We start from the raw sequence: 27742 nt of genomic DNA on the forward strand, positions 1-27742 counted from the left end.
CCCCCCCCCCCCCCCCAAGTATCTTACTATGACAGAAGAATAATCATAGTTACATTAATTTTTCTCTTTAAAATATAGGCCAGGCTTCAGAATGAATTGAAGTTGCAAGAGTCTGAAATGTGCTAGAGACACAGTAATAACAAAATTACCTGGTCATACTGCTTCACATTATGATGTCTGTCTCAAAACTGGAGATGATCACATGAAACTCTATGAAGACCATCAGTGTCTAATCTGCTAATAATTAAGAATTTGGAGTCTAAGATATTCTCTGTTGTACTCAATAGAGATTACAGAAACATTCACCCATTTGGTATATTTTCTGAATGTGTGATATCTACAGCATACACAGACATCCAAAACCAAGGCATGAGAAGGAACCATCTGCACAACTGTCTGGTCAACACAGCTTGTTTATTTGCCTCCGTACATTCTTTCGATGTCGTTGAGGTAATGGTTTTTCAGTTCTTTCCTTTTCAGCTTGAAAGCATCTGTCACTAACCCAGTCTCCGGGGTCCATGGTTCAGGGCTTAACCGTACTTTGATGGGAATTTCAAACCTTTCTAATTTCACTGCAGGGACGAGAAGAAACAAAAGCATGACTGTGATTGTACAGCCAAAGGAATTACTAATTCACACTACCTACAGAAATGTGAGATGAGCATCCTGGAGCTTGTATAATATGGTGTCCTCCTTAATGAGCCAACCTTACAGAAGGGCCACAAATCTGATCTTGTCTGGCTGCAGAATGCTGGTTGGTGTGCAGGTGTTCCTGGTTAGTGTGCAGGTGTTCCTGGTTAGTGTGCAGGTGTTCCTGGTTGGTGTGCAGGTGTTCCAGTAACACACGGTGCTCACAGCGTGTGTGGGAGGTGACCGTGTACAGTCTAAAGCTCACAACAAATGAGCGTGTAGCCTGAAGACCTGAGACTGCTGTCACAAGAGGATGCACTGAACTCTAGAGCTGTATCTGTATTACAGGAATGTAGTAATTAACTAGATTAACTAAGACTAGTCAGATGTGCTTCATGTTTAAATTATAATGAAGTGCTTCTATACTTTCCAAGGTTGAAAGTTTCTTTCCCAAGTTTTTTCTTCCTAAGAGTTTGTTTAGAATTCAAAATAAAGGGACTTCTCTGTACTTTTGTTACATTCATCACTTATGTTCCCTCCAGCTGGAAGCAGAGCTCGGCACACACACAGCCTGGCTGCAGCCAAAGCTGCTGCTGTCCCTTCCCCCAGCAACGGGCCAGAGAGGGGTCAGGGCTCCTCCCGGTCGGTGTTTTGGGGAGCAGGGCAGGAGCTGCTGTGTGTGTGTGATACTTGGACTCTCCTGTCAGGTCCTGGCTTGAGGATCCCACAGGCAGAGGTTTGTAGCTGAATCTGAAGGCCAACTGGTGGCAGCACAGCCTCTGGGTGGCAGCAAACGTAAGACAGTTGGATCTCTGGCAGTCAGGCTCTCCCCAGGAGCTCCTCTGTCTCTCCAACCCCAAACTGCTATCACAGTGTACTGTTCATCTTATTTAGATATATGCCTGCTCATGATGAAGGTGCTTTATCCTCTGCTAAAAATGAGAATGGTATCTTTTAAGCTAGTTTTGGAAAAAAGTTTCAAATAAGCTACTTGGATCTTAATGGTAGATTCCTGTCTAGTAGGTAGAAAGAATGTGTAAGCAAATATTTTGGAATAAACAAAGCTATACGGATAGTAATTTGCCAAGTTCATGATACAAAAACACAGATTAAAGTGTTTAATCCCAATTCTGAACCTACAGATTGAATTATTTTTTTTAAAGGCAAGACTTAGTACTGCCTTTTGTTCTTGTTTTCTCAGTTTCAAAAAGCAGATTCTGGTCTCTAAAGGCAATGCTTAGTCTGTGCTTAAGTCCAATTTTGCTGCTTCTTTGTATGAAGTGCCAAGTGCTTTAGAGATGTTTTTCCCCCAGTTTGTTCATTTTTTGACTCCATAAAGGATTGATGAGGCTTTTGATCATTCAGTACCACAGCAAGGCGTAGCAGGTTTTTAGCCATTACAACCACAAGGATCATGGTTGTTCAAAGCTGTAGGGGACAAAAGTTCCATGGGGGAAAAAAGCTTTGAAGTCTCTTATTTAACTAATTTTCTTACCAGCAAATGTTTTGTGACTTGACTTAAAAATTGACAGCTCTTTTGGTCCTCGTTTTAGCTGTATTACACAAGCAACCTGTCTCTAGAATTTAGCTGAAAACAATCTCAGGGTTTGGTTGGGTTTTTTTGAAAATAAAAAAACCATCAAGTAGCTACCATGACCAAAAAGTATGTAAATTCCTGGGATAATAGGCAACAATTTGATGTGGTCTTTGCCTCCGATTAAGCTATTAAGTTTTGGCAGATACAAGGGCAACAGGAAGAAGGAAGAGCAATTAGTGAGGGTAACTGAACATTTTTGCTGGATAAGCACCACAAGATTAGTACCACACCGTGCTGCTTTACTTACTCTTGTTTGCCACTTCTTTAATCTCTCGCAGTATTTCAGCTTCCATCGTAGGATTGTTACAAATATCCACCCAGGTCCCACTGATGCCCTTCTGCTCAGCTAATGCCGTCAGCTTCTTCTGATTGGGGACCACAAAACTGATCACGTAGGACTGGTCACTGCACCAGGATTGCAAGGAAAAAAGATCAAAACATCTGGGTGAATGGAAAAAGATCAAATTCCATGTGGGTGAATGGCTACTTGGTGTTAGATACAGACCCACAGTGCTTTCTGAACTGTCTGTATTCTCCCATACAGAATCCTTGTACATTAAACCTTCACAACTGCTGCCGTACTGAATGTACTCTAAGTTGGTTTTCCATGTTAGGTTTGATCACTGTTGTGCTTTGCTATAATTTTACGAGTGGCACATCTCAGTTTAGCTTCCCAGCTACACCCTCGTTTAGCTTGTTCTCTTTAGTTTCCCTTCTCGTAGCGTGTTTAATTGAGGGGAGAGGAGAGACTGGGACTATTTCTAAAATCCAGTGGAAAGCTTTGGATCAGGTGCAGTGTCTCCAGATTGAATTCTCTGGTGTTCTGACAGGAAGCTGAAAGACATGCTAAATAGTACAGTATCTGTTTGGGGTAGGGATGGGATGGATCTGGAGTGTATTGGGGTAGGAGAAACGCCAACAGAAAAACATAGGTCATTTCTTCAGATTTTAGGGAACCTGGACACCTGTGCTATTTCAGAGACACTGTTTATAACTTGCACTCTGGTTGGGGGTTTGTTCAATGGGAACTGTGGAAAACTATAGTATATCATCAGAGAAGTGGGTCAGAACCTATATTTCATGTTTACCCTAAATGGTGTTCCTTACCTTTTGGCATAAGCACAGATATTGTCAATCAATGGGCAGTTCTTCAGCGCTGCCTCTACCTTGCCCAGCGATACGTACTCTCCTGCTTGTAGCTTCACCAAGTCTTTCTTACGATCTAGGAATTGGGGGGGGAAACAAACTTGTTCCATTTAAACTTTTTCATTTCATTTGCAAAGCCACTATATATGTATTTTGTGCAATGCTATGCAAGACTTAATAAATGTGAATTAAAGCATATCATTAATATATTAAGCAGCTAATAGAATGTATATATTCTGCCAACTTTATAAAGGTTTCTGCAAAAAAGTTTATATAGCACTACACTTCTTGTCACACAACTTGTATGAAAGTGATGGGGACTCTGATCTTAATTTTTGGTATTAATTACAAAGCTTTAATCTTACATTTATTCTTTAAAGTTCTTGTGCTAAATTTAGATAGTGATATTGTCACAGGAAACAGCATCACTTCCAGAAGTTTTCTACAGCTGCGAGGACTTTGGGGAACACGTTTTACACTGTGATTCTGCAAGCAGGTAACCTTAAGTAGATTAGCCCTGGCAAAGCCAACGGGATTAATAGCATGCTTATAATTACAGTTAGTCAAGGTCTTGTAGTAGATTAACATATCAAAAATTGAGGCCAACCTATGATCTGCAGACACCCATCCGGATGAAATTCCCCTATGTCTCCTGTACAGAACCATCTCTGACCATTCTCATCAATGCAGAACTCTTCTGTTGTCTTCTCTTCATTTTTAAAATATCCCATTGAGACATTAGGTCCACCAATTATAATTTCTCCTCTCGGATTAGGCTTGTCTTTATTCGTGTAGCCCCCTGAAATCAAGAAAATCCCCACACAATTATCTTTAACATATATTCATTCCACTGCTAAGAAAATACTTAGAAATTTTTAAGTTAATGCACAGAAATTGATGACTACTATAAAAGATAAAGAACAATTACTTCATGTGCTGCACCTCACTAAGCAGATAGAAAAAGAAACCAGCTAAGCAATGGTTAAATTAGTTACTCTGAAATCAAAACATTTAATACTCTCACCTTCTTGCCAGTCTCTCAATTTTATTTCACAACAAATAAGAGGAGCTCCAACTCTGCCGGTGCTGTAATCAGCAGCTTAGGGAAAAAACAAGGAAGAATATACTTTAAGTGACAAAAATCTCTGTAAACTCAAACCATAAATAAAGCAGTAGCTTCAAGTTACTTCATTGCTATTTTGACTTTCCAAAAATCCCACCAAACCCTCATACGTATCTGTTTCTTAAATGACATATTTCCAGAAGCATTTAAAGTACCTTCTGTAATTGTTCCAGCTCCACATGTTTCTGTTAGTCCGTAGCCTTGACCAACAGGACAGCAAAAACAGATGTTCATGAATCTCTGTGTTTGAGGGGAGAGTGGTGCTCCTCCAGAAAGCATCATACGGACATTCCCTCCCAGGAGGGCCTTTACTTTTTTAAACAATAGTCTTGAAAGAAAGAAAAAAACATTAAAAATCATTCACTCAACTTGCTTTTATAAAAAGAAAGACACAAATGTTCTTCTTCCTTCCTATCTGGAAAACCTTAGAAATCGACTTCTTCACTCACAGACTTTAGTGAACAGCAGGGATACTCAAAAATGTTACCTCTTGCGCAACACTTGAAGATGGCAAAATTCCTGTAACTTCACTAAGCAAACATTCCAATTTCCTTACCAGAGAAAAAAGCAATCCAATGAAAACTAACTACTCATCTGTTTTGAAGATTAATCATTCCTACCATTAAATATCTTATCCGTTTCCAGTAAGAACTTGGATTATTTCAGTTAGTCATTAGATGATATTTGCATGTTGGGTTAGAACAGTCTGATGTCTGATAGCTTAAATGATTATTCTTTTAGACTCTCTTAACAAATCTCAAGGAAAAAGGTACACTAGGACCATGACTTATACTTACACATTACACAGAGGTGCATCATACCCCCGCTTGATTTGTTCCAGTTTGTAGTCGTAGCCTATCTTGAACAGAGTTCTCTGAATATAGTTCATCTCTTGCACTTTACTCATAACATTTTTATAAATTCTGTCCATTATTTCCTATAAAGTGTTTAAAAAAAAGCAAGGAAAATTACCATGTAGAATAGACTAGCACATATAAGTAAAATTCCATGTTAAAAATAAAAGAAAGCCCTATTCTTCCTTTAGAACGGATAATGCAGTGAAAGTGAAAATGTCTGCATCATTGGCTAGGCAATGCCTAACTGTAATGCTTTTAATGTGTGATTAATTAGTCAGTTTATAGACCATTGCACCTTGGAGCTATTTGAAATGGGTGGAATGAAATACTAATTTTCTAATGTATTTTTGGTGACTTAGTTTTACTTTTCTGCATTCACTTTTTTCTGCTTGCACCAGTATCACTAGGGAGGAGGAGCCCTCGTGCTGTACATACCTTCTGTTAGAAAATCTGCCACGAATTGGGCAAACTCATAAGTCAAGGGCAAGGAATTGAGTCACCATCGCAGGCCTTCAGGCACACTGCAGAAATTCATAGTCCTGCCACCAACTGGGCAAACTCATAAGGGCAAGGAATTGAGTCACCATCGCGGGCCTTCAGGCACACTGCAGAAATTCATAGTACCCCTCACATGTCTACAAATGGTTTTCTAGACCTTAGATTTGGTTTTAAAATACTTTTCAGCCCTTGTTCTGAAGATGTCTTCTCTATTGACCAACATTTGTCTGTTTTTCAGATAGCACTTGTAGAACGCAGCAGCCTGGTCACCCAAAGACCAATGTGAGCTACAGAAGCAATAGGAATGATAGGCTCCTGAACCATTTTTTCTTATAAAAGGAAAGGCTAAGAGAGACTTAGTCTAAGTGTCATCTTGGAGACAAGCCACTGAGCTTGAGCACCCCAACAACTCTGGCAGCTGAACAGCTGAACTCCCTACGTTCTGTAACAGCCAAATGCCCATATCTTCAAGTGTCCATCTTGGCCAAAGCCTCCCTGCTTTCTCCCTGCGCAAAATGAAGTTTCAGACGCTGAATGTCAAAGACTCTGTGTATCCTACTGCTGTATCAGCAGCCCAGTAAAACATCACTGGGAACTATTAGAACACATTTGCAGTTTTGGATCAAAAAAGCATCCATATATTCTTGTGCTCATCTGCGGCTTCAGTACTTGGTTCAAGCAACAGCAACTGGAATTTCTATATTCTGCCTTTTTCCTATTAGTGACAGTTACTTACACATGAAGAGAAAAGAGTGTTAGTAAATTGATTTTTCTAGCATGAACAAGATATAGAGCATTTTTTTTGGCTAAACGTATCTGGTTCTGCATACTTACAGGCACAGCTGCCATCAGTGTAGGCTTAAGTACAGTGCAGTCTCCTTTGCTTCCCTTCTTAATTTTACTTGACTGTAATAAGGAAAAAATGTCAACTTATGAAGCTGAAAACCAAGCAGCTCTTTAGAAAAGGACTAAAAAGAAGATACATTAGCATGTAATTTATTTAAATCTCTTCCCCTGTCCCTCCAAAAAACATTTCCTGTGTAATTTTTTTCCCCCTTGGGATGGAAATAGTAATGATTAACAATGATTTCAATTAAAATAGTTGATGTTTTACAAGCCCAACCTGGTTAAGTCCACTTTGTACCTCTTTCTCTTACTTCCTCTTTCTAGCACTTGCTTTCTCCTCCATCTTCTTGGAGTTTCTTTTGCCTGATGCAGTCTCTATACCAGCAAAACGTACAGAAACATTCTTTTCCAGCTTAATTTGCTCTTATTTGTCTTAATTGTTAAATGGATGAAGGCAAACAGCTAAATAGAAGATCTACAATAACTGGATGAAGAACTGATAAAGTGAGACCAAAACCCGAAAATTACTTTAAACAGTCTTACGTTCAGCTGATCTATTACTAGCTGTTCTTATCCTGATAGCCAGTGGATAATGCTATATGCATTTATAAGGTTTTCTTTTAGATTTCGTAAATATCATAAAAGTAAAGGTTTTAATAAGGTTTATATGGTATGATCCACTGCTGTAGTTCAATAGGGACGTTAACTTACATCGTTTTCTGAAAAAAAGCATTACATTTCTGAAGTGTGCCATATATATCAACATTTGTTAATGCAAGAGGACAGCTGAGGCAGGAGAAGGCAGACTGCAAAAGCTGAAGTTTGCTTTTATCCTCCCCTCACCTGGTCGGAGAGCGTGAGTGGCGAGGAGTAGCCGATCCTGCAGCCGTAGGTGATGCAGGAGATCTCTGCCGTCAGCTCCAGAACGTGGGCCAGAGGCAGGTACCCGATGTAAGTGTCCTTGGGCCTAGGAAAGGGAGGGATGAGATAATTAACAATGGTGCAAAAGGGGTCTGAAAATACTGGTTTAGCAGTTTTATTGTGTGCTTAGTTATTACTTTTTGAAAGGTTTGGATCACAAGTGAGGCTCATTCTTCTGCATGCAAGAAGGGTGTCATTTCAAACCACAGTTTATAAACAAAATGGGGAAAATCTTAATGAAATCAGTCTGAATTACAGGATTTGCCTTGTTTTCAAGGGAACTCAAAGATTCGTTAGTACTCCACTGCTATTTCCTCTGCTTCTGGGAGTTTTCATCCCAGGTAAGAAATTAAGGATGAAATCACTCTATATTAAGTAATCACGAATGATTTACAATTCCCTGACAGTCATTGTAGCATCTCCTTCTACAGTCGCATAGCAGAGAGAGAGCTGATCACTGAAGTACTGAGGCTTCTTTCAGGAAATAATTTTTTAAGAGATTTCTCAGCAAGAAACTCAAAGCTGTCATTTAACAAGCTTTCAGCAGCGTCAGAACTGGGTCTATATCCTGCACAATTTATTACTTTTCTGCTCATTTAGTAAAGTAAACTTGAGCAGATTCTGCAGCGTGTGCGTTATCCACCCAACAGCAGCATCTCTGGATCAATGGAAGTGGGAGGCTCTGACAGGCTTCCTAAAGTCATTCTGGCTGCTTGAAAACATCTAAAAAAAAATTTCCCAAGTTTGACTAGATGAGGAATTTCCTCATCTGGTGGCATCTTCTGATGCAGTTTATTACTGCAAAAATCCTAAAAAAAAAGACCTAAAGCTAAGGGTAATAATGAAAATAAAAAATGTAGAAACAGCACGTGTGATGAGCGAGAAGGGTAGCCTTTTCAAACAACAGGGTAAGTTCATAAACAAGGTATATTTCTTATAAAGATTAGTGCACTCACAATAAAATGAAGAAATTCAGTAACACCTGATGTCAGCAACAGAATTTCTATGGATTTGTGTACTTTTGGAGGTTCTGTTTAATCTCTCCATAGCCATGATAGCCAAGTGTTTCTTACCCCAGTCCAGGTATTCTCTCGCATTGTCCTGTCATTCCAGCTATTAAGTTTTTATGCATCATCATCACTCCTTTAGGTCTCCCAGTAGAGCCACTGGTGTACATTACTAAAGCCAAGTCTGTAGGAACAGGTCTGCAGGGCAGAATGCTTGCTGCAAAATGCAGAGGAAAAAATGTTATTGATTCTTATCTACTTTCTAACCTGTTACTTCTGTAATTAATTAATTGATGTGAAAATGTCTGTAATCAACCAGTGTGAAACAAGTGCTTCAACAAAGGTAAGCACAGCGTGCTGTTAAGTGGTCAGTGGTGGACGCAGCAGTCTGTGACGAAGAGTAGTGGTCTGTTTTGGAGAGGAAGCAAGGGAACGCAGATTTTGAAAGGAATGACAAGTATTTGGGCATCTACACCATCTGGGCACTACTTTTGCCATTGTATCCTATAGCTGACTGAAAAGCCTTATAGAAAAAGCCTTCTGAAAACCAAGTAAACCTGTCAAGGGCAGTGAAGGGGAGAAATACAGCATTAGAGAGAAACAACAGGTTAAGGAAAGAAAGCAAAACAAATGGAAAAAAACCAACACCCCAAAAAGGTGCAAGTCAGCTTTTCTGTCAATCGCTCTTACAAAGCCAAGGTTATAAAGCCAAGACTTTTTTTTTTTTTTTTTTTAAATGAACCTTCCTCAGGTAAGCTGCTAGTTAGTGGGTAAGCAGTAAGCTTACAACACTTGACTTTTGATTTGTGCTTTAATCCCTTGGCATTTATTCTTAGGATGAAAATAATTAGCTGTGTTAGAAGTGTTGCAAGGGAAGGTGGCTTTCTGTGGGAAAAGCAGCCACAAAACAACAGCCCTCAAGGTAACTGCTGGTTTGTATCTCTACCTTAAGCTGATCAAAGATAAGCAGTTGTAATGAACAAGGGCTTCCCTGCAAAAGCCTCCTTTGCCAGTTTATCTTCTCTTTTATCGGAGAGAGAGGTGCTAAGCACAGAGTGCTGAGTTAAGGAAAAGAGATGATCAGGGCTCTTCTTTCTTTCCTTAAAGCAGATGCCCAATGTAGCAAGGGATGTAATGGTTATTCCTCTAGCCCACTGTGCTTTTCAGCTACAGATTAGATTTTATTAAAAATAGACAGATATTTCCAGGCCTTCCAGCAAAAAAAAAAAAATTCCTCAAGTGCTTTCTCCTCTTTTCTCAGGAAGAATAGTGAAAATAAGATAAATAAAAGGTAAAAGGAGCAGAAAATGGAACACAGCACAGGATTATATTTCACTTCCTAAAACAAAGGTGCAGTCTTAAAATTAAATTATTCTGGTTATGGTTTAGAAGTTAAAAATAAAGTTGTATCCTGAAATACCTGACACTTGAACAGAAGTGCAGGACAATAAATAGAGATAAAACAAATTTTCTGTTTATTTAATGGAAGGCAGAAGACAAAGTGGCAATCTGCCACTGCCTCTGTGTTAGAGGCCTGCACAGGTTGGTTTTTTCTGCTACTCATCCCTTTTTACCTAGGTCTGATTTCACTGTTAACATTAATTGATCAGTTTTCTGTGAAGTGATTCACTTACAGTTTTCTGGTTTGGCTCCCAGCTCTTCTACTGTCTGCATGCTGTGAATCTCCACATTTTCAGGGTATTCTGATTTATTGATAGCCTTCTTGTCCACGTAAATGATATGTTTAATACAGGAGACTTGTGGCAATGCAGTCTACAAAAGAGAAATGAAATTTTTAGCACTGAGTGCGCTGTAAAATTATGATAGGGTTGTTTGTAAGCAGGTGAAACTGGTACCAAATTACCTTAAGCTTGCTCTCGAGAAGTTCTGCACTAGTGACCAGATACGCTGCTCCACACTCATTGAGACCATAGGTTACTGCCTCTTCACCCAGGGTGGCATACAGCGTCACGACTGGTACAGGCAGGAGAGGGACAACATGAAAGAAATGTTAAAATAATACTAAATGCAAAAGCCCTTGCTTTAGCTCACTGGAAAGCACTGAGGGCAGGGAGGGAGGGTGAGGCATAAAACTAGTTCAATGGGGAATTTTCTAATTTGGAAACAAACCAGCTTTTTAATTTTTCCACATCAGAATTTTATGCCACAAGAGACCTCTGAAATGAGGAGGACAGTTGCATAGGAAGCATTTTTTTTTTACGGAGAGGGTGGTAAACACTGGAACAGACTCCCTAGAGAGGCGGTCAATGCCCCAAGCCTGGCAGTGTTTAAGAAGCATTTGGACAATGCCCTAAATAACACACTTTAACTTCTGGTCAGCCCCAAATTGGTCAGGCAGTTGGACTAGTTGATCACTGGAAGTCCCTTCCAACAGACATAGCCTAGCCTAGTCTATTCTACTCTATACAAGAGAAATCACCAAAACAAAGAAATCCACCAAAGCCCCAACACTAATGCACTAAGCAATTGCACAGTGAGCAACGGAGAACACGTGTTCTGGCTCTGAGCTCTCAACAAGCAGCACTCAGAGGGAGAGGTGACAGCTGAAACACCACAGGGCACCAGTCATGGCTCAGAGCTCTGCCCTCTAAAAGCAGCTCTTCCAGCAGTGTCAGCTCCTCTGCTTGCTCCCATGAAATTATTGATGGGGGTAAGGCTGAGAATCAGACTAAGGAATCAGTGTTTTTCACGTTGCTAGATTATTTTTAACTCTGACTGGCTGCAGTGATGCCATTAAGTGTCTCACAGGCACCAAGGAATTCACTCTTCCCATCATCTCTCTATTGAAAAAAAACCCCACAAACCTTCCTTTAGCATTATCTGCTATTATTTCAAACTCTAACCTCCAAAGACCATTAAAGGAATTTAATCTTCCTGTGAAACAGGGTTTATGTAGAAGGGACAAAAAGAGATAACGTCATATAGCTGGTTCTCCCTACCTCTTAAAGCATGAGGATCAACACCGAATTAACCACCCTCTCCTACTTCAACAGCAAAGTCAGCTCTTCCATCATTGCCCTCTAACAGCCTCTGCACCCTCTTCTCCCCACACCATCAGCTGCTGCTCACACGGGGAGAAGGAGGCAGCCTGGTGCGAGCCAGAACACGAGGCGGCAACAGAAAGAAGCTGTGGGTGACAGTGTTGTATGCAGCCTGGGCACCAGGGCACAGTAACCTTTGCACTTCACCAAGATGTTTGTACACATTAAGTCACATTAGAAATTTTTTGATAGCTTAAATAACAATTTAAAGAATGAAAACCACCCATACATGTAATTGTAATGCACTTGTGCAGCTTAAAAATGTCACCGAAAAACTCTCAGACTAGCATATGGTTTTGATTACTGTCCCATTCTTCTCTCTTCCAACAACCATTTCATGTTTGGGATGCATAAATCAGGATACAGACAGGAAATACTATAAAAACATTCCACATTTTTTGGAGAGAAACACAACTACTGCCATCTTGAGAGTACTTAGAAAAAACCTGAATAGTAACCGATCTGTTCTGTCATACTAACATCTATAACGTTACTAGAAAAAACAGTCTCCTAAGTAGGAGCAAGTTAATTTTAGGGATCTCTGCAATGGAACAGACTGGAAACTTTTAAGAATCCAACCGGAGGCAGAGTAAGTTTATAAAATTCTTACACCATCAGTGATAGGATTTGCAGATTCAAACTAGCAAACAGCCAAACCAGTGCTGAGAAATAGTTCTAAAATACATGAGAAGTGAATGAGCTCAGGACTCACGAGGAAAGTTGTACTTGAAGCAGGTGAGAGCTGCAATAATCCATTCTGCTCGGGTCTCACAGAATATGGCAACGGTGCTCTTGGGGGTTAGTCCCAGGGCAGTCAGTCCACTCCCCAAGCGATTCACTTTCTCATTTACTTCTTCATAGGACAACCACCTGTAAGCTCCTAAAATTAACTGGTGAGGGGGGGAAAAATGAAATAACTGTGATAACAAGTCGCTGCTGGTACAGCTCTACCACCATAACACCATAAACATGCACACTGCCATTAATTAAAAGAAACAAAAAACTGCTTTCATTTTTCTTGAGGTAGAATAAATCCTGTATTCTGTTATTCTTTAACTACTATAAAATGGATGTTTTATACCATAAGATGATGATTAAGGAAGACCTCTAAGGAGACCTTCATTGTTGCAGCAAGATGCAAAGCACCTCAAAACCAAATCAGAATTAAGTACAAAATCATAAGTTTTACCTTTTTGAACACTTTTCCATTTGGTTGCATTTCATTTTCTTCACTCAGTATTTCTCTGGTCCCAAGACAGTCCTTCTTCCCAAACTTTGCCAAAGCGTGGTCGAACAGCTTGTCCAAGGTGTCTGCTCCGGGGATGTTTATGTGTGCGAGTGAGTCCAGGTGAGTGACGGAACGGTAGGGGCTTCCGGGTTTGTCCGAGATGGGCTTAGCTTTTAAACGTTTTGCCATAGCCTTTTTCTTCTTAGCATTGGTAAGAAAATACCATGGAATAAATACAAGCATACTGTACACATATATTAACAAGTACACAGGCAGCAAGAGAATGGCAAGTCCTTCTAGCCTAAGTTTCATCATTGCAGGTATTTAATAAAGAAAATCTCTTATTGTGTCGTGAAGCAGCGAAAGCAAAGCAGCAGTGCAGTGCGGTACGGCGGAGGAAGAAGCAGCAGTAAGTGAAGCTTAGGTAGTTCTGTTTCAGCTTTTAAAATTTTAATAACCTTTGAGAGCCAACAGTGGACACCTGTGGGTGAAGACCAGAGCCAAGCAGAGAGCAGGAAAAAAAAAAAGAAAAAAGAATTAAATTAGTAATATTACAGTCAATACATTAGTTCTAGTCCTTCTAAGAGTTCACTTCAAGTGCATCAAGATGAAGGAGACTGAAGTAACTGGTTGAAGAGACACGTACACTGTGTGATACAGCAGCGTCATGCTCTGAAGACGAAGGAGGATGAATCTTTTCCATACTTGCTTGTTGCATCCACAAATATTTACTTTTCAAAGACTTTTCCCCACTATCTCTGTTTGAATAGTTCAGGGCTGTTGGGATGAAGTCTGTCCTTCACATCATAATATTGTGTTTAAGCTACTGGAGTAATGCTCCAATTGTGTAATTATGGGAAAGGTCAACAGTTGTTTTCCCCCTAAATATTTGTACTACAGAGAAAAGATACAGCAGATTTCTTTACTGCTTCTCAGAGTATTATATCAATTTGTATTCATATTAAGATGTATCTTGATACAGAGTCCTCAAAAGTCTACATGTTGTAATCTAAAAATTATATATTCCAAAACAGCTTTATTAACCTTGCCCCAGCAACTGATTTTTTCATCTATTACTTTTCAACTATGAATATCAAACTCTTGGAAAGGGATTATACAGATTTGCTTTTCCACCTCCAAAAACTACTTTAACATATGTATTTCAGAACTCCAGGTGTGGGAAATGGAATCCAATTTGACCAATTTAATCCAATTTAAAGCACGATTTGGCAAGATTTTGTCTGCGTGAGAACTGGGCCTGAATAAAGACTGAAGGTGAGTGGGAGAAAAACAAAGGCGTCAGAGCAAACCACAGCTGTGGCTGGCCCACTGGTCTGCAACTAGTCTGTACTGGTGTGCAAAGGGTTCTTATCTTCCTCTGAGTGGCACGCAAACACGGCAGGGATGTGCACGCAGCAGGAAACATGAAAGGCAAAGGTGCACTAAGAGAGGAGCAGTGCCCCGGGCCCCGGGGAGCGCGTAACGCTGGGCAGCTTGTGGCAAAGCCCAGTCTCTCATGGACAGAATGTGATAATCGAATGGATGAGTACGGGGAAACTTTCAGGGCTCTATCAAGAATTAAAAGAACGCAGGCACACCTCAAAGTGTACCTTTATTAACATATTTGCCACCCTCGGGTGATGAGGGAGGCTACAATTAACGTTTCAAGTTAAACAAGACAGCTGTTACTAACAGCATAACACAAATCTATTAATAGGTTGTTGGGTTTTTTAATAATTCCAACACCTGTAGTTGTGTTGTAGCCAATATCAACAACATTTAATGTAACGTAAGATTAAGAGATCTGCAGATACTTAAAATAACATGATTGCCATGTTAATTTTTTAGATTAAACCTAGAGAATAAAACTACTGTTGAATGATAGTATAATGTACTAAACTAAGCTCAGACTTGTTCAGAAAAAAAGAATATTCTGCATATTTCTTTTTATAAAAGGTGAATGCTACATTCATTCCAAAATTAATACACTTACTCTGCTTTAGTTAACCTTATTGTCACCAACTGCTCAGCGTACAGTCAAACCTCAGCAGAGGAGAGAGCATTTTACTTCCCTAAGCTCCAGTTCTTGAAAATGAAGGTTTACTGGTTTATATTACAAATCCTGTGTGATATTTTAATTCCAGTTAATTCAGTGCTCCAGAAGCAGCAGTTGCACTCGTATTTAACACAAAATCAGCCATAGCAGTAAGGCCACAGTAGGAAAGACGCCAGCGCACGCCCGCGGTCAGACACAGCGCTAGATGGTAAATAAACCCCATGGACAACTCTCACTGCTCTTCACCTTCCAACAAAAGGCATAGGACCAGACACAATGACTTGGATAAAAATCAGACTTGTTGGACTAATTCAAGCAATTTAATATAATGAGACAATACTTTAGCTTTTAGTCAGGCTGAGTAGTAGCTTTGTCAGAAGGAGTCCTACTGGTAAAAAACTAATAATCAAGAACTGACTAATTTAGAAAGGGAGGAGAGATATGGGCTAATATTTACCTAAATTCTTTAGCCAGTGTCCTGGACTGACCAATGCTATAAAAAGACGTTTACTTTAACTTTTCTATTCAATTTAATCTCCTGTACTTTAATTTTATAAATTATATTTAAGCTATTTAGCAGCTTGTATAACATTGAACAACCACAAGAGTCTTTTCTGTGTACATGTTATTAACAAACAACTGAAGATTATATTTTCATATATTGATTTGCTTACAACTTTCTAATTGAATCTATATTGATTAATGGTATCTATGAATCTACACTTATTGCAATTATCTCACCTTTCCACTGCTATATTCCACTCTTTCTTATTGCATCTGGGCAATAGTGAATTGAACTGAAGTTTTTAAGGTTAGAGCTGTCCCTTTTTTATCATACATAAAATGATGGGGACCTGCTCCTCTTGTTATCTGAGCACTGATGAGATGCAAACACCACAATGAATTATAACAGTACTGTCATGATTTAAATGGGTGTTTTATAATATCAAGCTCACATTTTATTACTGATTATCAATACTAAGTCTTTAAAACTGAACTGGATTGCAGAATGGACTGTAAGACTATGTGTGAAGAAGACTGTGTTTGAAAAATTACATCCTACTGTTGTCATCAATAACCCTTTCTACATGCGCAGAATATGTAATTTTATACGTGAGAAAGTCTTCAAGGTGACTAAGCAGCAAAACTCAATTCAGTGTTGAACACTAACTTAAGAACTGTTACAGTTTACTGGAACAACTTTCTAACATGCTAAAAAGACACATCAGAATGTTCAAAGTACTGCCTGATACAATAAAGTAATGATAAAAAGGTTTTAATGGGAAAGAATGTTTGTTTTGTCCTAAAACTGGCACCCTCACCACACTTCTACTTCCGAATTAAGTGCACGTACAAACACACATCATAACCTTGCTGCCAGGTATGGTACTGTTCACATTAGCAGAAGTTAACGGTTGCATTTCTTTCATTTTGAAATTTCAGATTTGTTTGAAGTACTTTAAAAAGTATTTATAAAAACCGGTAACTAAGCTAATTTGTGGCCCACATTTGTGGTATTTTAAAGTGCTTCTGTCTTTACAAAAATCAGTTGTAATCAGTAGGAAAAACTTTTTAAAGTGCTTCTGTCTTTCCAAAAATCAGTTGTAATCAGTAGGAAAAACTTAGTCCCAAGAAAAAAAACTTGGCTTTTTCCTTCCTTTGAACATATTCATACAAAAACTGACACACACACACACACAGGTAGTACTTACAAGGGTTCTGACAGCAACGACGGAGTTTTTTTCAGTGTCGATTAGATCTCTATTAAAACAGAAAAAAAAATAATATTAGAGGTTGGGAATTTTTTTGGCTTGTAGAAAGGAGGTATCTTTAGAATGTCCACCCTAATGCTTCTGAAGAAGAACAGCCTATGAGTTTAGATAAAGGTTGACGGAGTTTTTTTTCAGTGTTGATTAGATCTATATTAAAACAGAAAAAAAAAAAAAAATTAGAGGTTGGGAATTTTTTTGCCTTGTAGAAAGGAGGTATCTTTAGAATGTCTACCCTAATGCTTCTGAAGAAGAACAGCCTATGAGTTTAGATAAAGGTGGCTCCTGCTGCCCGTACAAGAGGGGAGCAATGACATTGGAAAAGACTAAGCTTGCAAACTACAGCGTACAGATAAAGATAAAACTATCCAAAAAGACTTCAATTTTTATGTGAGCTGCCCCACTGTTTAACGTGTTCTGAATAAAGCTATGAACAGAAGCTTGACTTCAATTAAAAAAAAAAGAGAAAAAAAAAAGAGACTTTCACGGTTCATATGGTCCATTCTTCTGTCTTGGGGCAGAAGCAACAAGACCTTTATCATTCTTGAGGGCTGAGTATCAGCAGAAACATTGACTCAGGACTATCTGTAGCGTACACTGCCCCAAAGAGCCATAAGGAACATGAAACAGAGTTGGGCACTGAGGTAAGAGGAGAGTTTAGAGAACAAAAGCACGGTTGTGTAGGCAGCGAGGCTTCGCTGGTCCCATGACTGGTGAAAAGAAAAGATGCCTCTATGCAACTATGGCTTTAAAAAGCCTACTGCATATTTGCTCTCCTGGACTACTTGGGTTTATATGCAGAAAGCTTTTAACTGATGTCTGGCCTAGTTACATTTCATTAGCCTTTCCCGTAAGTCTAAGATTTCAATCAAGGTACCAGTTTTTATGGACAGAAACTACATTAAACATCCCTTACAAAATCCTCCTACATTTTCTCTTGAAATATGAACTAAATAAGAGGCATAATAATGTTTTGAGTGTTACTGGCACTTACTGGCTGTATAAGATTTTGATCAATAACAGGACCAACCCAAAGTCATGACAAATAATTATTTATCATATTTTAAATATAATACATAAGAGACTGACATACTGCACTTGCAAAAGTACATCCACATCAATTCCATTTGGTTAGAAGCCAAACAGCTATTCAAATTACACATCACGCCTTCAGTCTCCTACTTAAGTTTAATTAGACTTTAAGAGAAAGGATGAGATGCAACATTCATACTGATGCACCATCAAAGATACCTTCAAGGCAAGTCAACTACGTATTACTAAAGTATAACAGTTACGTTCTCATTAAACTTCCTCACAAATAAAAGAAAATGTAGCACTTACATGAAAAAGTTTCACTGTATCAAAATAAAACCTAGGTAATACTAGAATATTTAGTATCCATAATATTTTATATTGCCTTACAAAGTTCGTTATTTCTCTTAATTGTGCAATATAACTAGTCTATTTAGCTTGCTTTCAGAAACAGCAGAACCTCCAGTTCTTGATGTTGGAAAAAGCATATTCCCAGCATCAGCAATCACTGTGCATCAGGCACGACTGCAGTCTGAGAAAAAAACAAAGCAAACCAAATTAAATGTAGTTTCTCCTAGATAGCTGTGTTTTCAGCATCTCCCAAGGATTTTCCTTGGGTGAATAAGCTTCTAGCAATTTTGAAAGGGTAACTGTCTAGGCTAGAGTTCATTTATCTTTTGCAATGGTACGTTACAGCACTTGTGTTAGAAACCTCACTCATGAGGTAATATTTTCCTTATTACTGTTATATGGTGGGTGTTTACAAAAATTCTATAGTCCGAGCTTACCATAGAAAACAAATAGCCAATGCAAATGCTCATACAAGCACTGACCCTGCATTTCACAGACTGCCACAGATGGAAGAGATGCTCTTTGACTATATAGACTTCGATACCCTCGATTAAAAGCTTCAGAGACAGATAACAGGCAACCCTCCAGTCTTGTCCTGCAGCCAGGGCCACAGAACAAAGTCTGAAATCAGAGCACAGGTTTTGGAACAGAAGAGACACTCTTTGTTATTTTTCATTAATTTAGCTGAAAATCTATGAAACAAGTGGCAACTTTTTTTTTTTTTAATATAGAAAAATAGCTTTTAAGTAGTCACAAAACCTTATGAAAATAAATAAGAGCACAAGTGTGTGTGGGGAACAGGGAGAAGGTTTATACTTCTGGAAGTAACTATTCACGGAGGAAGAAGTGCCCTAATCTTCGCATTTAACTACTCCAGCAGAACAGAATGAACTCATCCAGCATTTGCACACAACTAGAATTTCTAAGTGTAACTCAAAACCTAAAGAAGTACCTGTGGCTAGAAATTTTATCCTACGTAATTTAATTTTAATAAGGCAGCAAATTATTATCTTTGTTAGGAAGGGCCTTTATTAGCCCAAGTCCAAAACACTGTAAAGGTTTAATATTGAAAATATATGAATAACAGTGTTTATTGTTCTTCCTCTTGTGCTAAAAAGCTTGAAAGGGATCCAATTTACTATGTAATAGCATGACTAGAAGAAAACATACTTCTTTTTAAATCCACTTCTAATTGCAACTTTTAAAATGTTTTCTCATTGTATTAGGAAAGTCTTCTAGTACAAAAGATAACATTAGTCAGGAAAAGAGCAGAATTCTAGTTCGTGAAGAAAACCTGGACTCTGCAAGGCAAGAAGTTGTTTAGTTTAAAAACACCACCAGAGGAAGTCCTGGTTCCTCTGCAACCGAGCTCTTGCCAGCTTCAAATGGAGACTCAATCCTGGCTTTAGCGTAAGTACTCAGGGTCACCTCCTTTCAGGAAGTTCTGTAATCTTCCAAAACAATCTGGTATGAATAAGGAACAACTCTTTCCAGAATTTCTCTAGCATTCAGGCAGATCTAAACATTTTGGAAACCACAGTAAGCATTTGTAATTTCTTAAGCGGAAAAGTGGTTCTACACAGTGAAAAAACCTGTGAGTCGATCTGAGTAATTATGTGGGTTATTAGTTACAGTCAGTTCTTGGAAGGGAATTGAATCAATACCTAGTAGTCCTTAATTTGTTCCAGTACTCGAACTGAAAGAGCCTAGGATATCAAAACAAAATGACAGAAAGACTAGGAAATATCACGTTGCCAGGAAGATGCAGCAAGCTTAAACACAGGAAACAAATGAGCGCATACTACTGGGCTCTCTACATATTTTGATTTTTCCAGATTTATACCTGTCACACACAAGAATGAGAGAACATTTCTACAGATGAGAAGACTGTGATCAAATAACAATACAAGTTAGAAGAATCTTGTGGCTAATTACAACATTTTGGGGGTTAAAAATATTGAAAGAAGAAAAGCTGAGGGAAATGATTCAGTTTTTACATCATATCAGTGTTTTTATGAAAGCAAACTCTGCCAATATTAATGCAAGTTACTCAAGGTAGGAAAAAAAGTACACAAGGTCTGATTTTTGTTCCTTTCTCACAGGCAGATTTCTACATATTTTCCTCTTGCACAACTTTGTACGTCAAAGGCAATGGAAACTCCAGAGGTATCTAATCAAACGCCAGCAGGTTTCAGAAGAACTTCTCTGCTCTGTCACTGCAACAGAAGCTCAAAGCCTGAGAGCTTTCAAGAGCTCTTACTACGTCTGTGCAGCACAAATACTAGTACCTGTGTCCCAAGACAGGGAGCGGGGAAGTCTGGTATAGCGGATCCTGGCATAAGTCAAGGGTCCCTGCTTAAATATATACATTGTATTTGAAACAGCAAAACCACAAGTAGTATTAGAAAATCTCATTTCTCTTACTGCTGCTTAAAAATAAAAAGTAGTTAATACAACGTTTTACTTAACTACTAAGCAAAGATTAGATTTATTTTTGGTTTCAAGAAAAATAGCTGTCCTTTATATCAACTACTTCTGTTTTACTACCTCAGAATATACGTGCACTTAATGTCAGTCGGGAAAAAAAATAATCAATTTGTAAGTGTGAAGTGTCATACATCTATAGCTGCAACAACTATTGGATTGGAAACCAGACCAGCCACACTTCCCCAGTGTTTCTCAATTATCTGACAGACTGGTGTGAAACTCTCTCTCCTAATCTCGTATCACAAGGACAAGCAAATATTTGACGAAAGGGCAAGAGCTGTTTGTGTGCCCCAAAGGCAGAAAACATAAAAGGCCAAGGCATTCCACGGCTGAAAACTGCCCATTGCGAATACCCTGAATTGGGAAACTATTTCCTCGGTTAACTTTTGCCCCATTAAATTCTATCCAGATAGGCCCACCTCGGTTTAACTTTTGCCCCATTAAATTCTATCCAGAATCTGCACTGGAAATACCTGAGGCTCATTCACTCCAGTCCTTCCTCTCGCAAAGCCCATATTCAACCTGTACTGGTTGTGCTGTGAGCCCATCAAAAGCCAGGGACACACAAGCCAAGCAACGGTACTGCTTCCACCCAATTTTCAAATAAGCACATCAAAAGGCCAGCAGCGTGATCAAGGACAAACAACAGGCTCTGTGGCTGTGGAAGTTCTCCAGCAAAAGCTATGTAAATATTGATAATCTCTTTCTTCCCGTACATAACCCAAACTGGATAGACCGAGTAGTTCTGTGTTTAGCTACACAACCATTTTGCAATGGAAAGGTTGTGACTTGCAGGACTCTGATGATCCAATTAGAGATATTTAAGTTAGCATCATCATTTAATATTCTGCTTCTTTTGCAGAAGTAAACTGCTTTGCCAAAATACAGACGTAATGGCCTCCTAAGACTGTTGAATTACGCAGTCTGGAAGATCAAATTATCTAGATGATCTTTAAGGCCCCATCCAACCTAAACCATTCTGTGATTCTATGAAATCAGTTTATGACCTGTAAATACAAAGCCCTATTTGTGACACTGTCCATAATGTTTTGTCCATAAGAAAATTATCTGCAAACACTATCCTTGAGAAATTTGATACCCCAAATCAAAAAAGGCCCTAATGCATAGTTTACACTGAAACCAGTTTCATACATTTCATTAATTTCATACAAGGTTTGGCACTTGCTTCCCTACATGAAAATCACACCTCCTTTGAGTACAGACCTGGTAAATTCAAACTTTCTGAAAACATTCTCTTATTTTGGGCAACTTCAAATAAATTCCAAAGCCTGTTATTGCACCGATTGTTTTGGAGCATATTGCAACAGAAGACCTTTGCTGTACTCTGTCAGTGTGAAACTACAGACTGGAGATCAATTCCCCTCTTTATCTTTGTTTTATTTTTAAGCATTACAAATGAAGCAGGTTAAATAATAAAACAAAAAAACATCCAGACTATTCTGTATAGGTTTGTACCATGGACTGTTTGTGCAGTCTCTAGCATAATACATAACTACAAAGAAGCATTTAAACTTAATTTTTATAACCAGATTGTGTTTCAAATTTTAAATTTTTAAGCATGATTCTAACTTGAAAATGTGATTGAAGATACTGATTACTCCCCCAAAACAGACAGTTCAGCTAGAAAAGGGAGAAGTAAAACTGCAAAAGCACAAGTGAGACTTCACACTGAAGACATTCTCTCCATTTTTTCTGCGTGGAATACAGGCATCTGAAAACATGCTGGCATTCTGTACCAATTCTGTCGTGTTTTAAGTTGAGCACTTTTACTTTGCACTGAAAGGGACCGGTAACACTCGTACAAGTTACTTCTTTCAGGTAACTTCTTAACTATGCCACCGTTTCGCCTCTCTCAGCAGCAAATGGATGGTCTACATTTTACTTCTGTCTCTTAAATGGACCACATCTGACATAGAGCAGGAGTTTACTCGAAGCTGGGTTTCTTAACAGAAAAGTTAAGAACTCTGTTGTCCCTGCATTTTCAGGGCACAATAAAAGTAAATAATTGATGTCCAGTGTCTTACAGTCTTCAAAGTTAGATGTAATAGTCCTGTTCTTGTAATATTCATGAATGTGTGATGGGGAAGTAGTGCAGATACACAACTTACATTCATGCTTTCTAATTAAATCTTTGATTCTAATAGCTAGGTGCTTGGTGGGTCTATTGAGCATTCACTTTTATCTGTTTTCAACTCATTGTCAGTGTTAGGAACATATGCATGGATAACAGGTTGTTTAAGTATTAGGGGGCTCATCTCCCCTCTTATGTTATTACCATTTGTTTATGATAATAATTTCAGCAACATCCTTTCACAATGTAAGGAAAATAGGACATCAGGTGTTTTTTGTTTTGCAAATAAAGATGAGGGAGTACAGGAAATCATCTCCCTGGGTAAAAGTTTTTTTAAATTTACCCAGAGACAACGCTCATGCCTGTTGGATACAACCACTTCACCGATTCCCACAGTGCATGTATTCAGTTCACACTCTGATCAAGTCATGGTATTAGGGCTAGACAACTCTTAATGATGTTTTACTCAACAAGGCAAAAAATGCATTAATGACATTACCCTAGATTAAATATTAACACTTATTTCCTGGCCTCAAATCTGGCGCGGTACCAAACATCTGCAGAACACGACCTAGGAGGAATTGTATGTAATCTTGTGATGACGCATTAGAAACACTTAAAAGTAAAATGGCATTTCCTAATACAAAATAGAATAGTAACATGAATCTGTTGCTACATAAGAACAACAGTTAGGAGAAGATAAACATAGAATCATTCTTTTTTTAAATAGAATTCAGCTAATAGATTCGTCTGACCAAAGCTTAGTAACGTAAGCACAGCAGAGCCCGTCATTAAAAGCTCCTTCCTTTATTTATAAGTTTCCTGAAATCTAGCAGCATTGCTCTATAATAACCTTTTTGTGAAAGGAGAAACTCAGACACTAAAATGTTGAAGCGCAGGAACACAAGCCCAGTCTGGCAGCCAAACGTGCCGTGTAGTGACAGATCATCATCATCCCTCCTAAGGCTCTGCTGAGAGCCCAGAGACAGTGACCTCCTGCCTTCTGTGGAAATCCAGACACAATGAGGGACTACAACAGCCTCTCCCTTTTACTCTAGTTACCTGACATTATGTACTTCTTTTTAAGTGTCTTCCCAACAGGGACTCTTCTGAAATTTCACAGACTAAAGTTCTAAACACAATTCTGTATTTCTTGGAAAAAACAACAAAACCAAAACCAAAACCTGTCTCTTCAGCTCTCATTTTGACAAGACACTCTGCCACCGATTTTATATTTACCTTTATTGGTTTTCAAAAACTCCAGTGTCTCGCATCAGGGGCATTAGGTTGCCTTGTTCTCAGACACTGGTTAATAATTTAGGCAGTGAAATTAATTACATACTTAGGATAAAAAAAAGGGGGGGGAGGGGCGGATTGAGGGGAGAGAAGTACATGTTCCTCCTGGTGTACTGTGTTAGCAGTCTTTTGCCTACCAAAAAGCATACTGGGGAGGGATTTTTCCCAAAATTCTTATGGGTTTTCAGAATTCTGTGGGGACAGTCAACAAGAAGAACACCAGAGTTGGGAAACACACTTTCCCTTTTCTTTTAGGAGCTCACATCCAAATGCAAATTCTACCCTTTTTGTGACTAAGCAAAAAGAATTAGACTTTCTTATTTGCAATTTGAAGAAATTCTGTCCTCAGTGTTCTGACATAGACATGACTGGATGTGCACTTAAAAAATACAAGCTTAAGAAAACTGTTCCCACCCATGGCCATTTGAGATGGTGGCCCCTGAGATTTAAAGCATGAGTCATCTCTATTTTTCATTGTGTAACTAGTTAAGCTGCAGAGGAAAACAGCTTGGAAGTCAATAAAATTACGAGCAAGCATATTTTAATCTTTTGTACAATCACAGTATTTTCCAGGGAAAAAGCAATGATCTCTTTTGTACATTTAAGGAACTGAATTTTATTGTGGTCCTAATGCAAAATTTTAGCACAGTCTATTGCTTGGTTCATGGTGAATGTATCCTATCACTTTCCAGCCAAACATACCCAGATTCATTTCTAGATCCTGATCATCTCTAGATCCATACCTAGAATTCCCAGATAAAGATTTACCTAAGACAGGACTTCATGCTGCAAGTTTTTGCTCACTTTACTCTGAACTTTTCCTGAGTGAACTTGCTTTCCGCTACTTTCATGTGCTTTATGATAGACATATCTTTAGTGTACATTTATTTTAACAACATTATTTGGTGAGTCAAGTATTACTTTTTACAAGGAAGGTCTGGAGGTATAGATTAGGGATGAGTTGTCTGTGGATAATATAACTTAATTCACCGTATGTCAATTTAGTCAGAGAAGTTGGGGATTGTACCCATCAGCAAGGGAGATAATACTGGTGAAGGCATTCTCTACCAGGGAAGGCAATCTCACTGACTTACTACATCATAACAGTTCTTTGGTTTTATCTGCACTTCAAAGAGAAAGTGAGATGATCAAGCAAATTACAGCACTTCGCTACTTTCATGTGCTTTATGATAGACATATCTTTAGTGTACATTTATTTTAACAACATTATTTGGTGAGTCAAGTATTACTTTTTACAAGGAAGGTCTGGAGGTATAGATTAGGGATGAGTTGTCTGTGGATAATATAACTTAATTCACCGTATGTCAATTTAGTCAGAGAAGTTGGGGATTGTACCCATCAGCAAGGGAGATAATACTGGTGAAGGCATTCTCTACCAGGGAAGGCAATCTCACTGACTTACTACATCATAACAGTTCTTTGGTTTTATCTGCACTTCAAAGAGAAAGTGAGATGATCAAGCAAATTACAGCACTTTGTCTCCTACAAGGCAAAGTGCAGATTCAAGTTAGATTTAACAGCGCTAAACACTATTTTGTTCAATATTCTGAGCAGTGTAACACCACCAAAATAGGAAAACAATGCAAAAGTAGTCCGAACGTAAATGTTCATACCAAGACAGGAGAACAAGGTAAAAACTAGCACAATTCTTAGAGAAATGAAGTTAAAAAAAAAAAGCACAATCCCATGAGATGGTTTTAAAGGGTGAGGTTTTGAACTTCACCACCCCCCAACAGTCGCGCATGCACATTTATCACACTTCTTATTTTAAAGACACCAACATGCTTGTTTAAGGTGTACAATTTCAGAGGGCGAGCAGCTTTTGATGTTCTTAGTCCAAAATACCCAAGTGGCTTTTGCTAAACAGCAGAGGACATACTTAGAGGATCAGGTCACAGTATCACGTGCTCCAAGCCTGAGGCAGCACGGAGCAAGTCGCTTTGGCCAAGGAGGTGTGTAACCATATTGTCATTATCCCATGATTGTGCCTGTGCTAATCCCTCCCACCCCTCAGCAAAAGGCACTGGCACAGGCCAGCTGGGCACTAGCACTGCCACACACCTTCCTGAAAGGAATTTGTTCAAGCCCTGCTGGCTCAGAAGACATAACAAAGGCATGCGTGACTATTTGCAGCAAACCACGCAGCTAAAACTCAAGTGACTTGACATTTAGGTAACTAGATCACCTTTAAAATGAATAAAGTGGGAGCTACAGTAGCAACTGCAGAAGTAAGAAACTGTTTGTACAGCACTAGACTAAACAGAGTAAAGTAGTCTTAGACTTGACAAATTTTGCAGGAAGCATGAAGAGGAAACTGACGCTGTTGACCATTCTTTCAACCTATTTTTAGGAACTTTTTTGTCCTGAAAAAGGGTCAGAGAAATCTTTAGTATGACACTGTGTATCACAGCAGCAACTGATGTTTAGTAATAAAAAAGGCTATAAGGTAACTTGTTAACAAATGCAGTGATACTCAAAAAGCTAAGGTCGTCAGAAAATGTTTCCATTTTCAACTTAAAAACATGGAGTCCCCACTCCAAGTCTATCAGTATTTGGAGCGATTGTTATAGTGATGGAAGGACAAAGTTCCCTGTTGGAAGGTTTCCTTAAGTGCCCAGTCCCTAGTTACGGTCAATCTTATTGCTTACTAGTACCAAAAAAAAAAAAAGTCACTCTTTACCTTTAATGCAACTGCAATTCAAGTGGTTCTAGGTAAGTAGGTCAATAAATTCACGAAATATCTGAAAAAGAAAAACATGAAATAGTGAAAAGTCTAGGCACCTCTTAGGTTATAAATATATCTAAACAGACCATTCAATCCAACATTTTCCTGGATCAGTAATAGGAGCTGTGTCAGCTGTTTGTTGCCCATACCACTTGTACAATTGCAAAGTACTCCCTGCTACTTGAAAACATGGAACAGGCTAATCATGTACTTTCCTTTAGGTCAGGGGATACCACTAGAAACTCATTGCTTAACTTTCTCAGTTTTCACCTAAATTCTATGTACTGAGTGCCTTCAGATGTTTGAATGATGTAACATGCTACCAACAACTGCACCTGACAAGAAGCGCTAACATTTAACTCTTGGTTTAAAGAGCATTACGACATTAGACTGCTTTTAATAGCCTCAACTTTAAAGCTTCAGCAGCCCAGTATTCAAAGCTTACCTTTCTTAAAGGTAAATCTACTTAATGCTATCCAAGTGACGGAAATATTTTTCTTTTTCAGCTTTTTAAGGAAAAGTAAACTTCTAAACTAAGAGATAAGATGTAACAAATTTATTAAACTCTTTTGTCTGCCTGAGGAACACCAATGAATCAATCACCTTAGAGAAACAGCCGACAGAAACCTTATCCACTGTGGCCTTTCAGATAAGATCACACTCTTTTACACTGGCATTCAATGTCTGGTCTACACTTCAGAAAGGCAGGAAAATGTGTTAACACAGTTGGTGTGGCCCTAAAATCTCATACTTTAGGTATAAAGTATTATTAGCATACACGCAAGCTACATTTAGATCTTATTTTCATGCATACATTCCAGAAATTATGACCCAGTGCAGTGAAAGCGAATTGAGTATTCAGGTAATACAGAAAAGATGTCCCCAAAGCCCTGCTCCTCCTCCACGAACCCTTTTGCCTCTGCTGCCTGCCACTGCTTGCTCTTCTCTCTCCACTGCAGAGCAGACTGATTTGGTCCGGGTTGTAGGTTATACCTCAG

General features: G+C 38.7%; 1 protein-coding gene across 9 annotated transcripts in view; it reads right to left on the bottom strand.

Moving 5' to 3' along the window:
• Positions 1 to 66: 66 nt before the first annotated feature.
• The window catches only part of ACSL4 (acyl-CoA synthetase long-chain family member 4), a 62945-nt gene continuing 35269 nt past the window's right edge, over positions 67 to 27742 (bottom strand). For 2 of the 9 annotated variants that reach the window (XM_014955093.1, XM_014955097.1), the window contains 17 exons: positions 26700 to 26760; positions 16860 to 16890; positions 16684 to 16700; positions 12877 to 13116; positions 12400 to 12577; positions 10490 to 10599; positions 10260 to 10398; positions 8692 to 8842; positions 7541 to 7664; positions 6686 to 6757; positions 5294 to 5433; positions 4652 to 4824; positions 4398 to 4472; positions 3981 to 4172; positions 3335 to 3449; positions 2475 to 2632; positions 67 to 572 (listed from right to left, as the gene is read on the bottom strand). In XM_014955093.1, the coding sequence (XP_014810579.1) occupies positions 415 to 572; positions 2475 to 2632; positions 3335 to 3449; positions 3981 to 4172; positions 4398 to 4472; positions 4652 to 4824; positions 5294 to 5433; positions 6686 to 6757; positions 7541 to 7664; positions 8692 to 8842; positions 10260 to 10398; positions 10490 to 10599; positions 12400 to 12577; positions 12877 to 13104 (2013 nt within the window). In that variant the 5' untranslated portion in view covers positions 13105 to 13116; positions 16684 to 16700; positions 16860 to 16890; positions 26700 to 26760 and the 3' untranslated portion in view covers positions 67 to 414. Of the gene's footprint in view, positions 573 to 2474; positions 2633 to 3334; positions 3450 to 3980; positions 4173 to 4397; positions 4473 to 4651; positions 4825 to 5293; positions 5434 to 6685; positions 6758 to 7540; positions 7665 to 8691; positions 8843 to 10259; positions 10399 to 10489; positions 10600 to 12399; positions 12578 to 12876; positions 13397 to 16683; positions 16733 to 16859; positions 16891 to 26699; positions 26761 to 27742 lie in introns of all 9 variants that reach the window. The other 7 variants (XM_014955089.1, XM_014955090.1, XM_014955094.1 and 4 more) reach the window with 4 other exon arrangements.

Source organism: Calidris pugnax, unplaced genomic scaffold (genome assembly GCF_001431845.1).
Source record: "Calidris pugnax isolate Ruff unplaced genomic scaffold, ASM143184v1 scaffold38, whole genome shotgun sequence".
Lineage (NCBI taxonomy): Eukaryota > Metazoa > Chordata > Aves > Charadriiformes > Scolopacidae > Calidris > Calidris pugnax.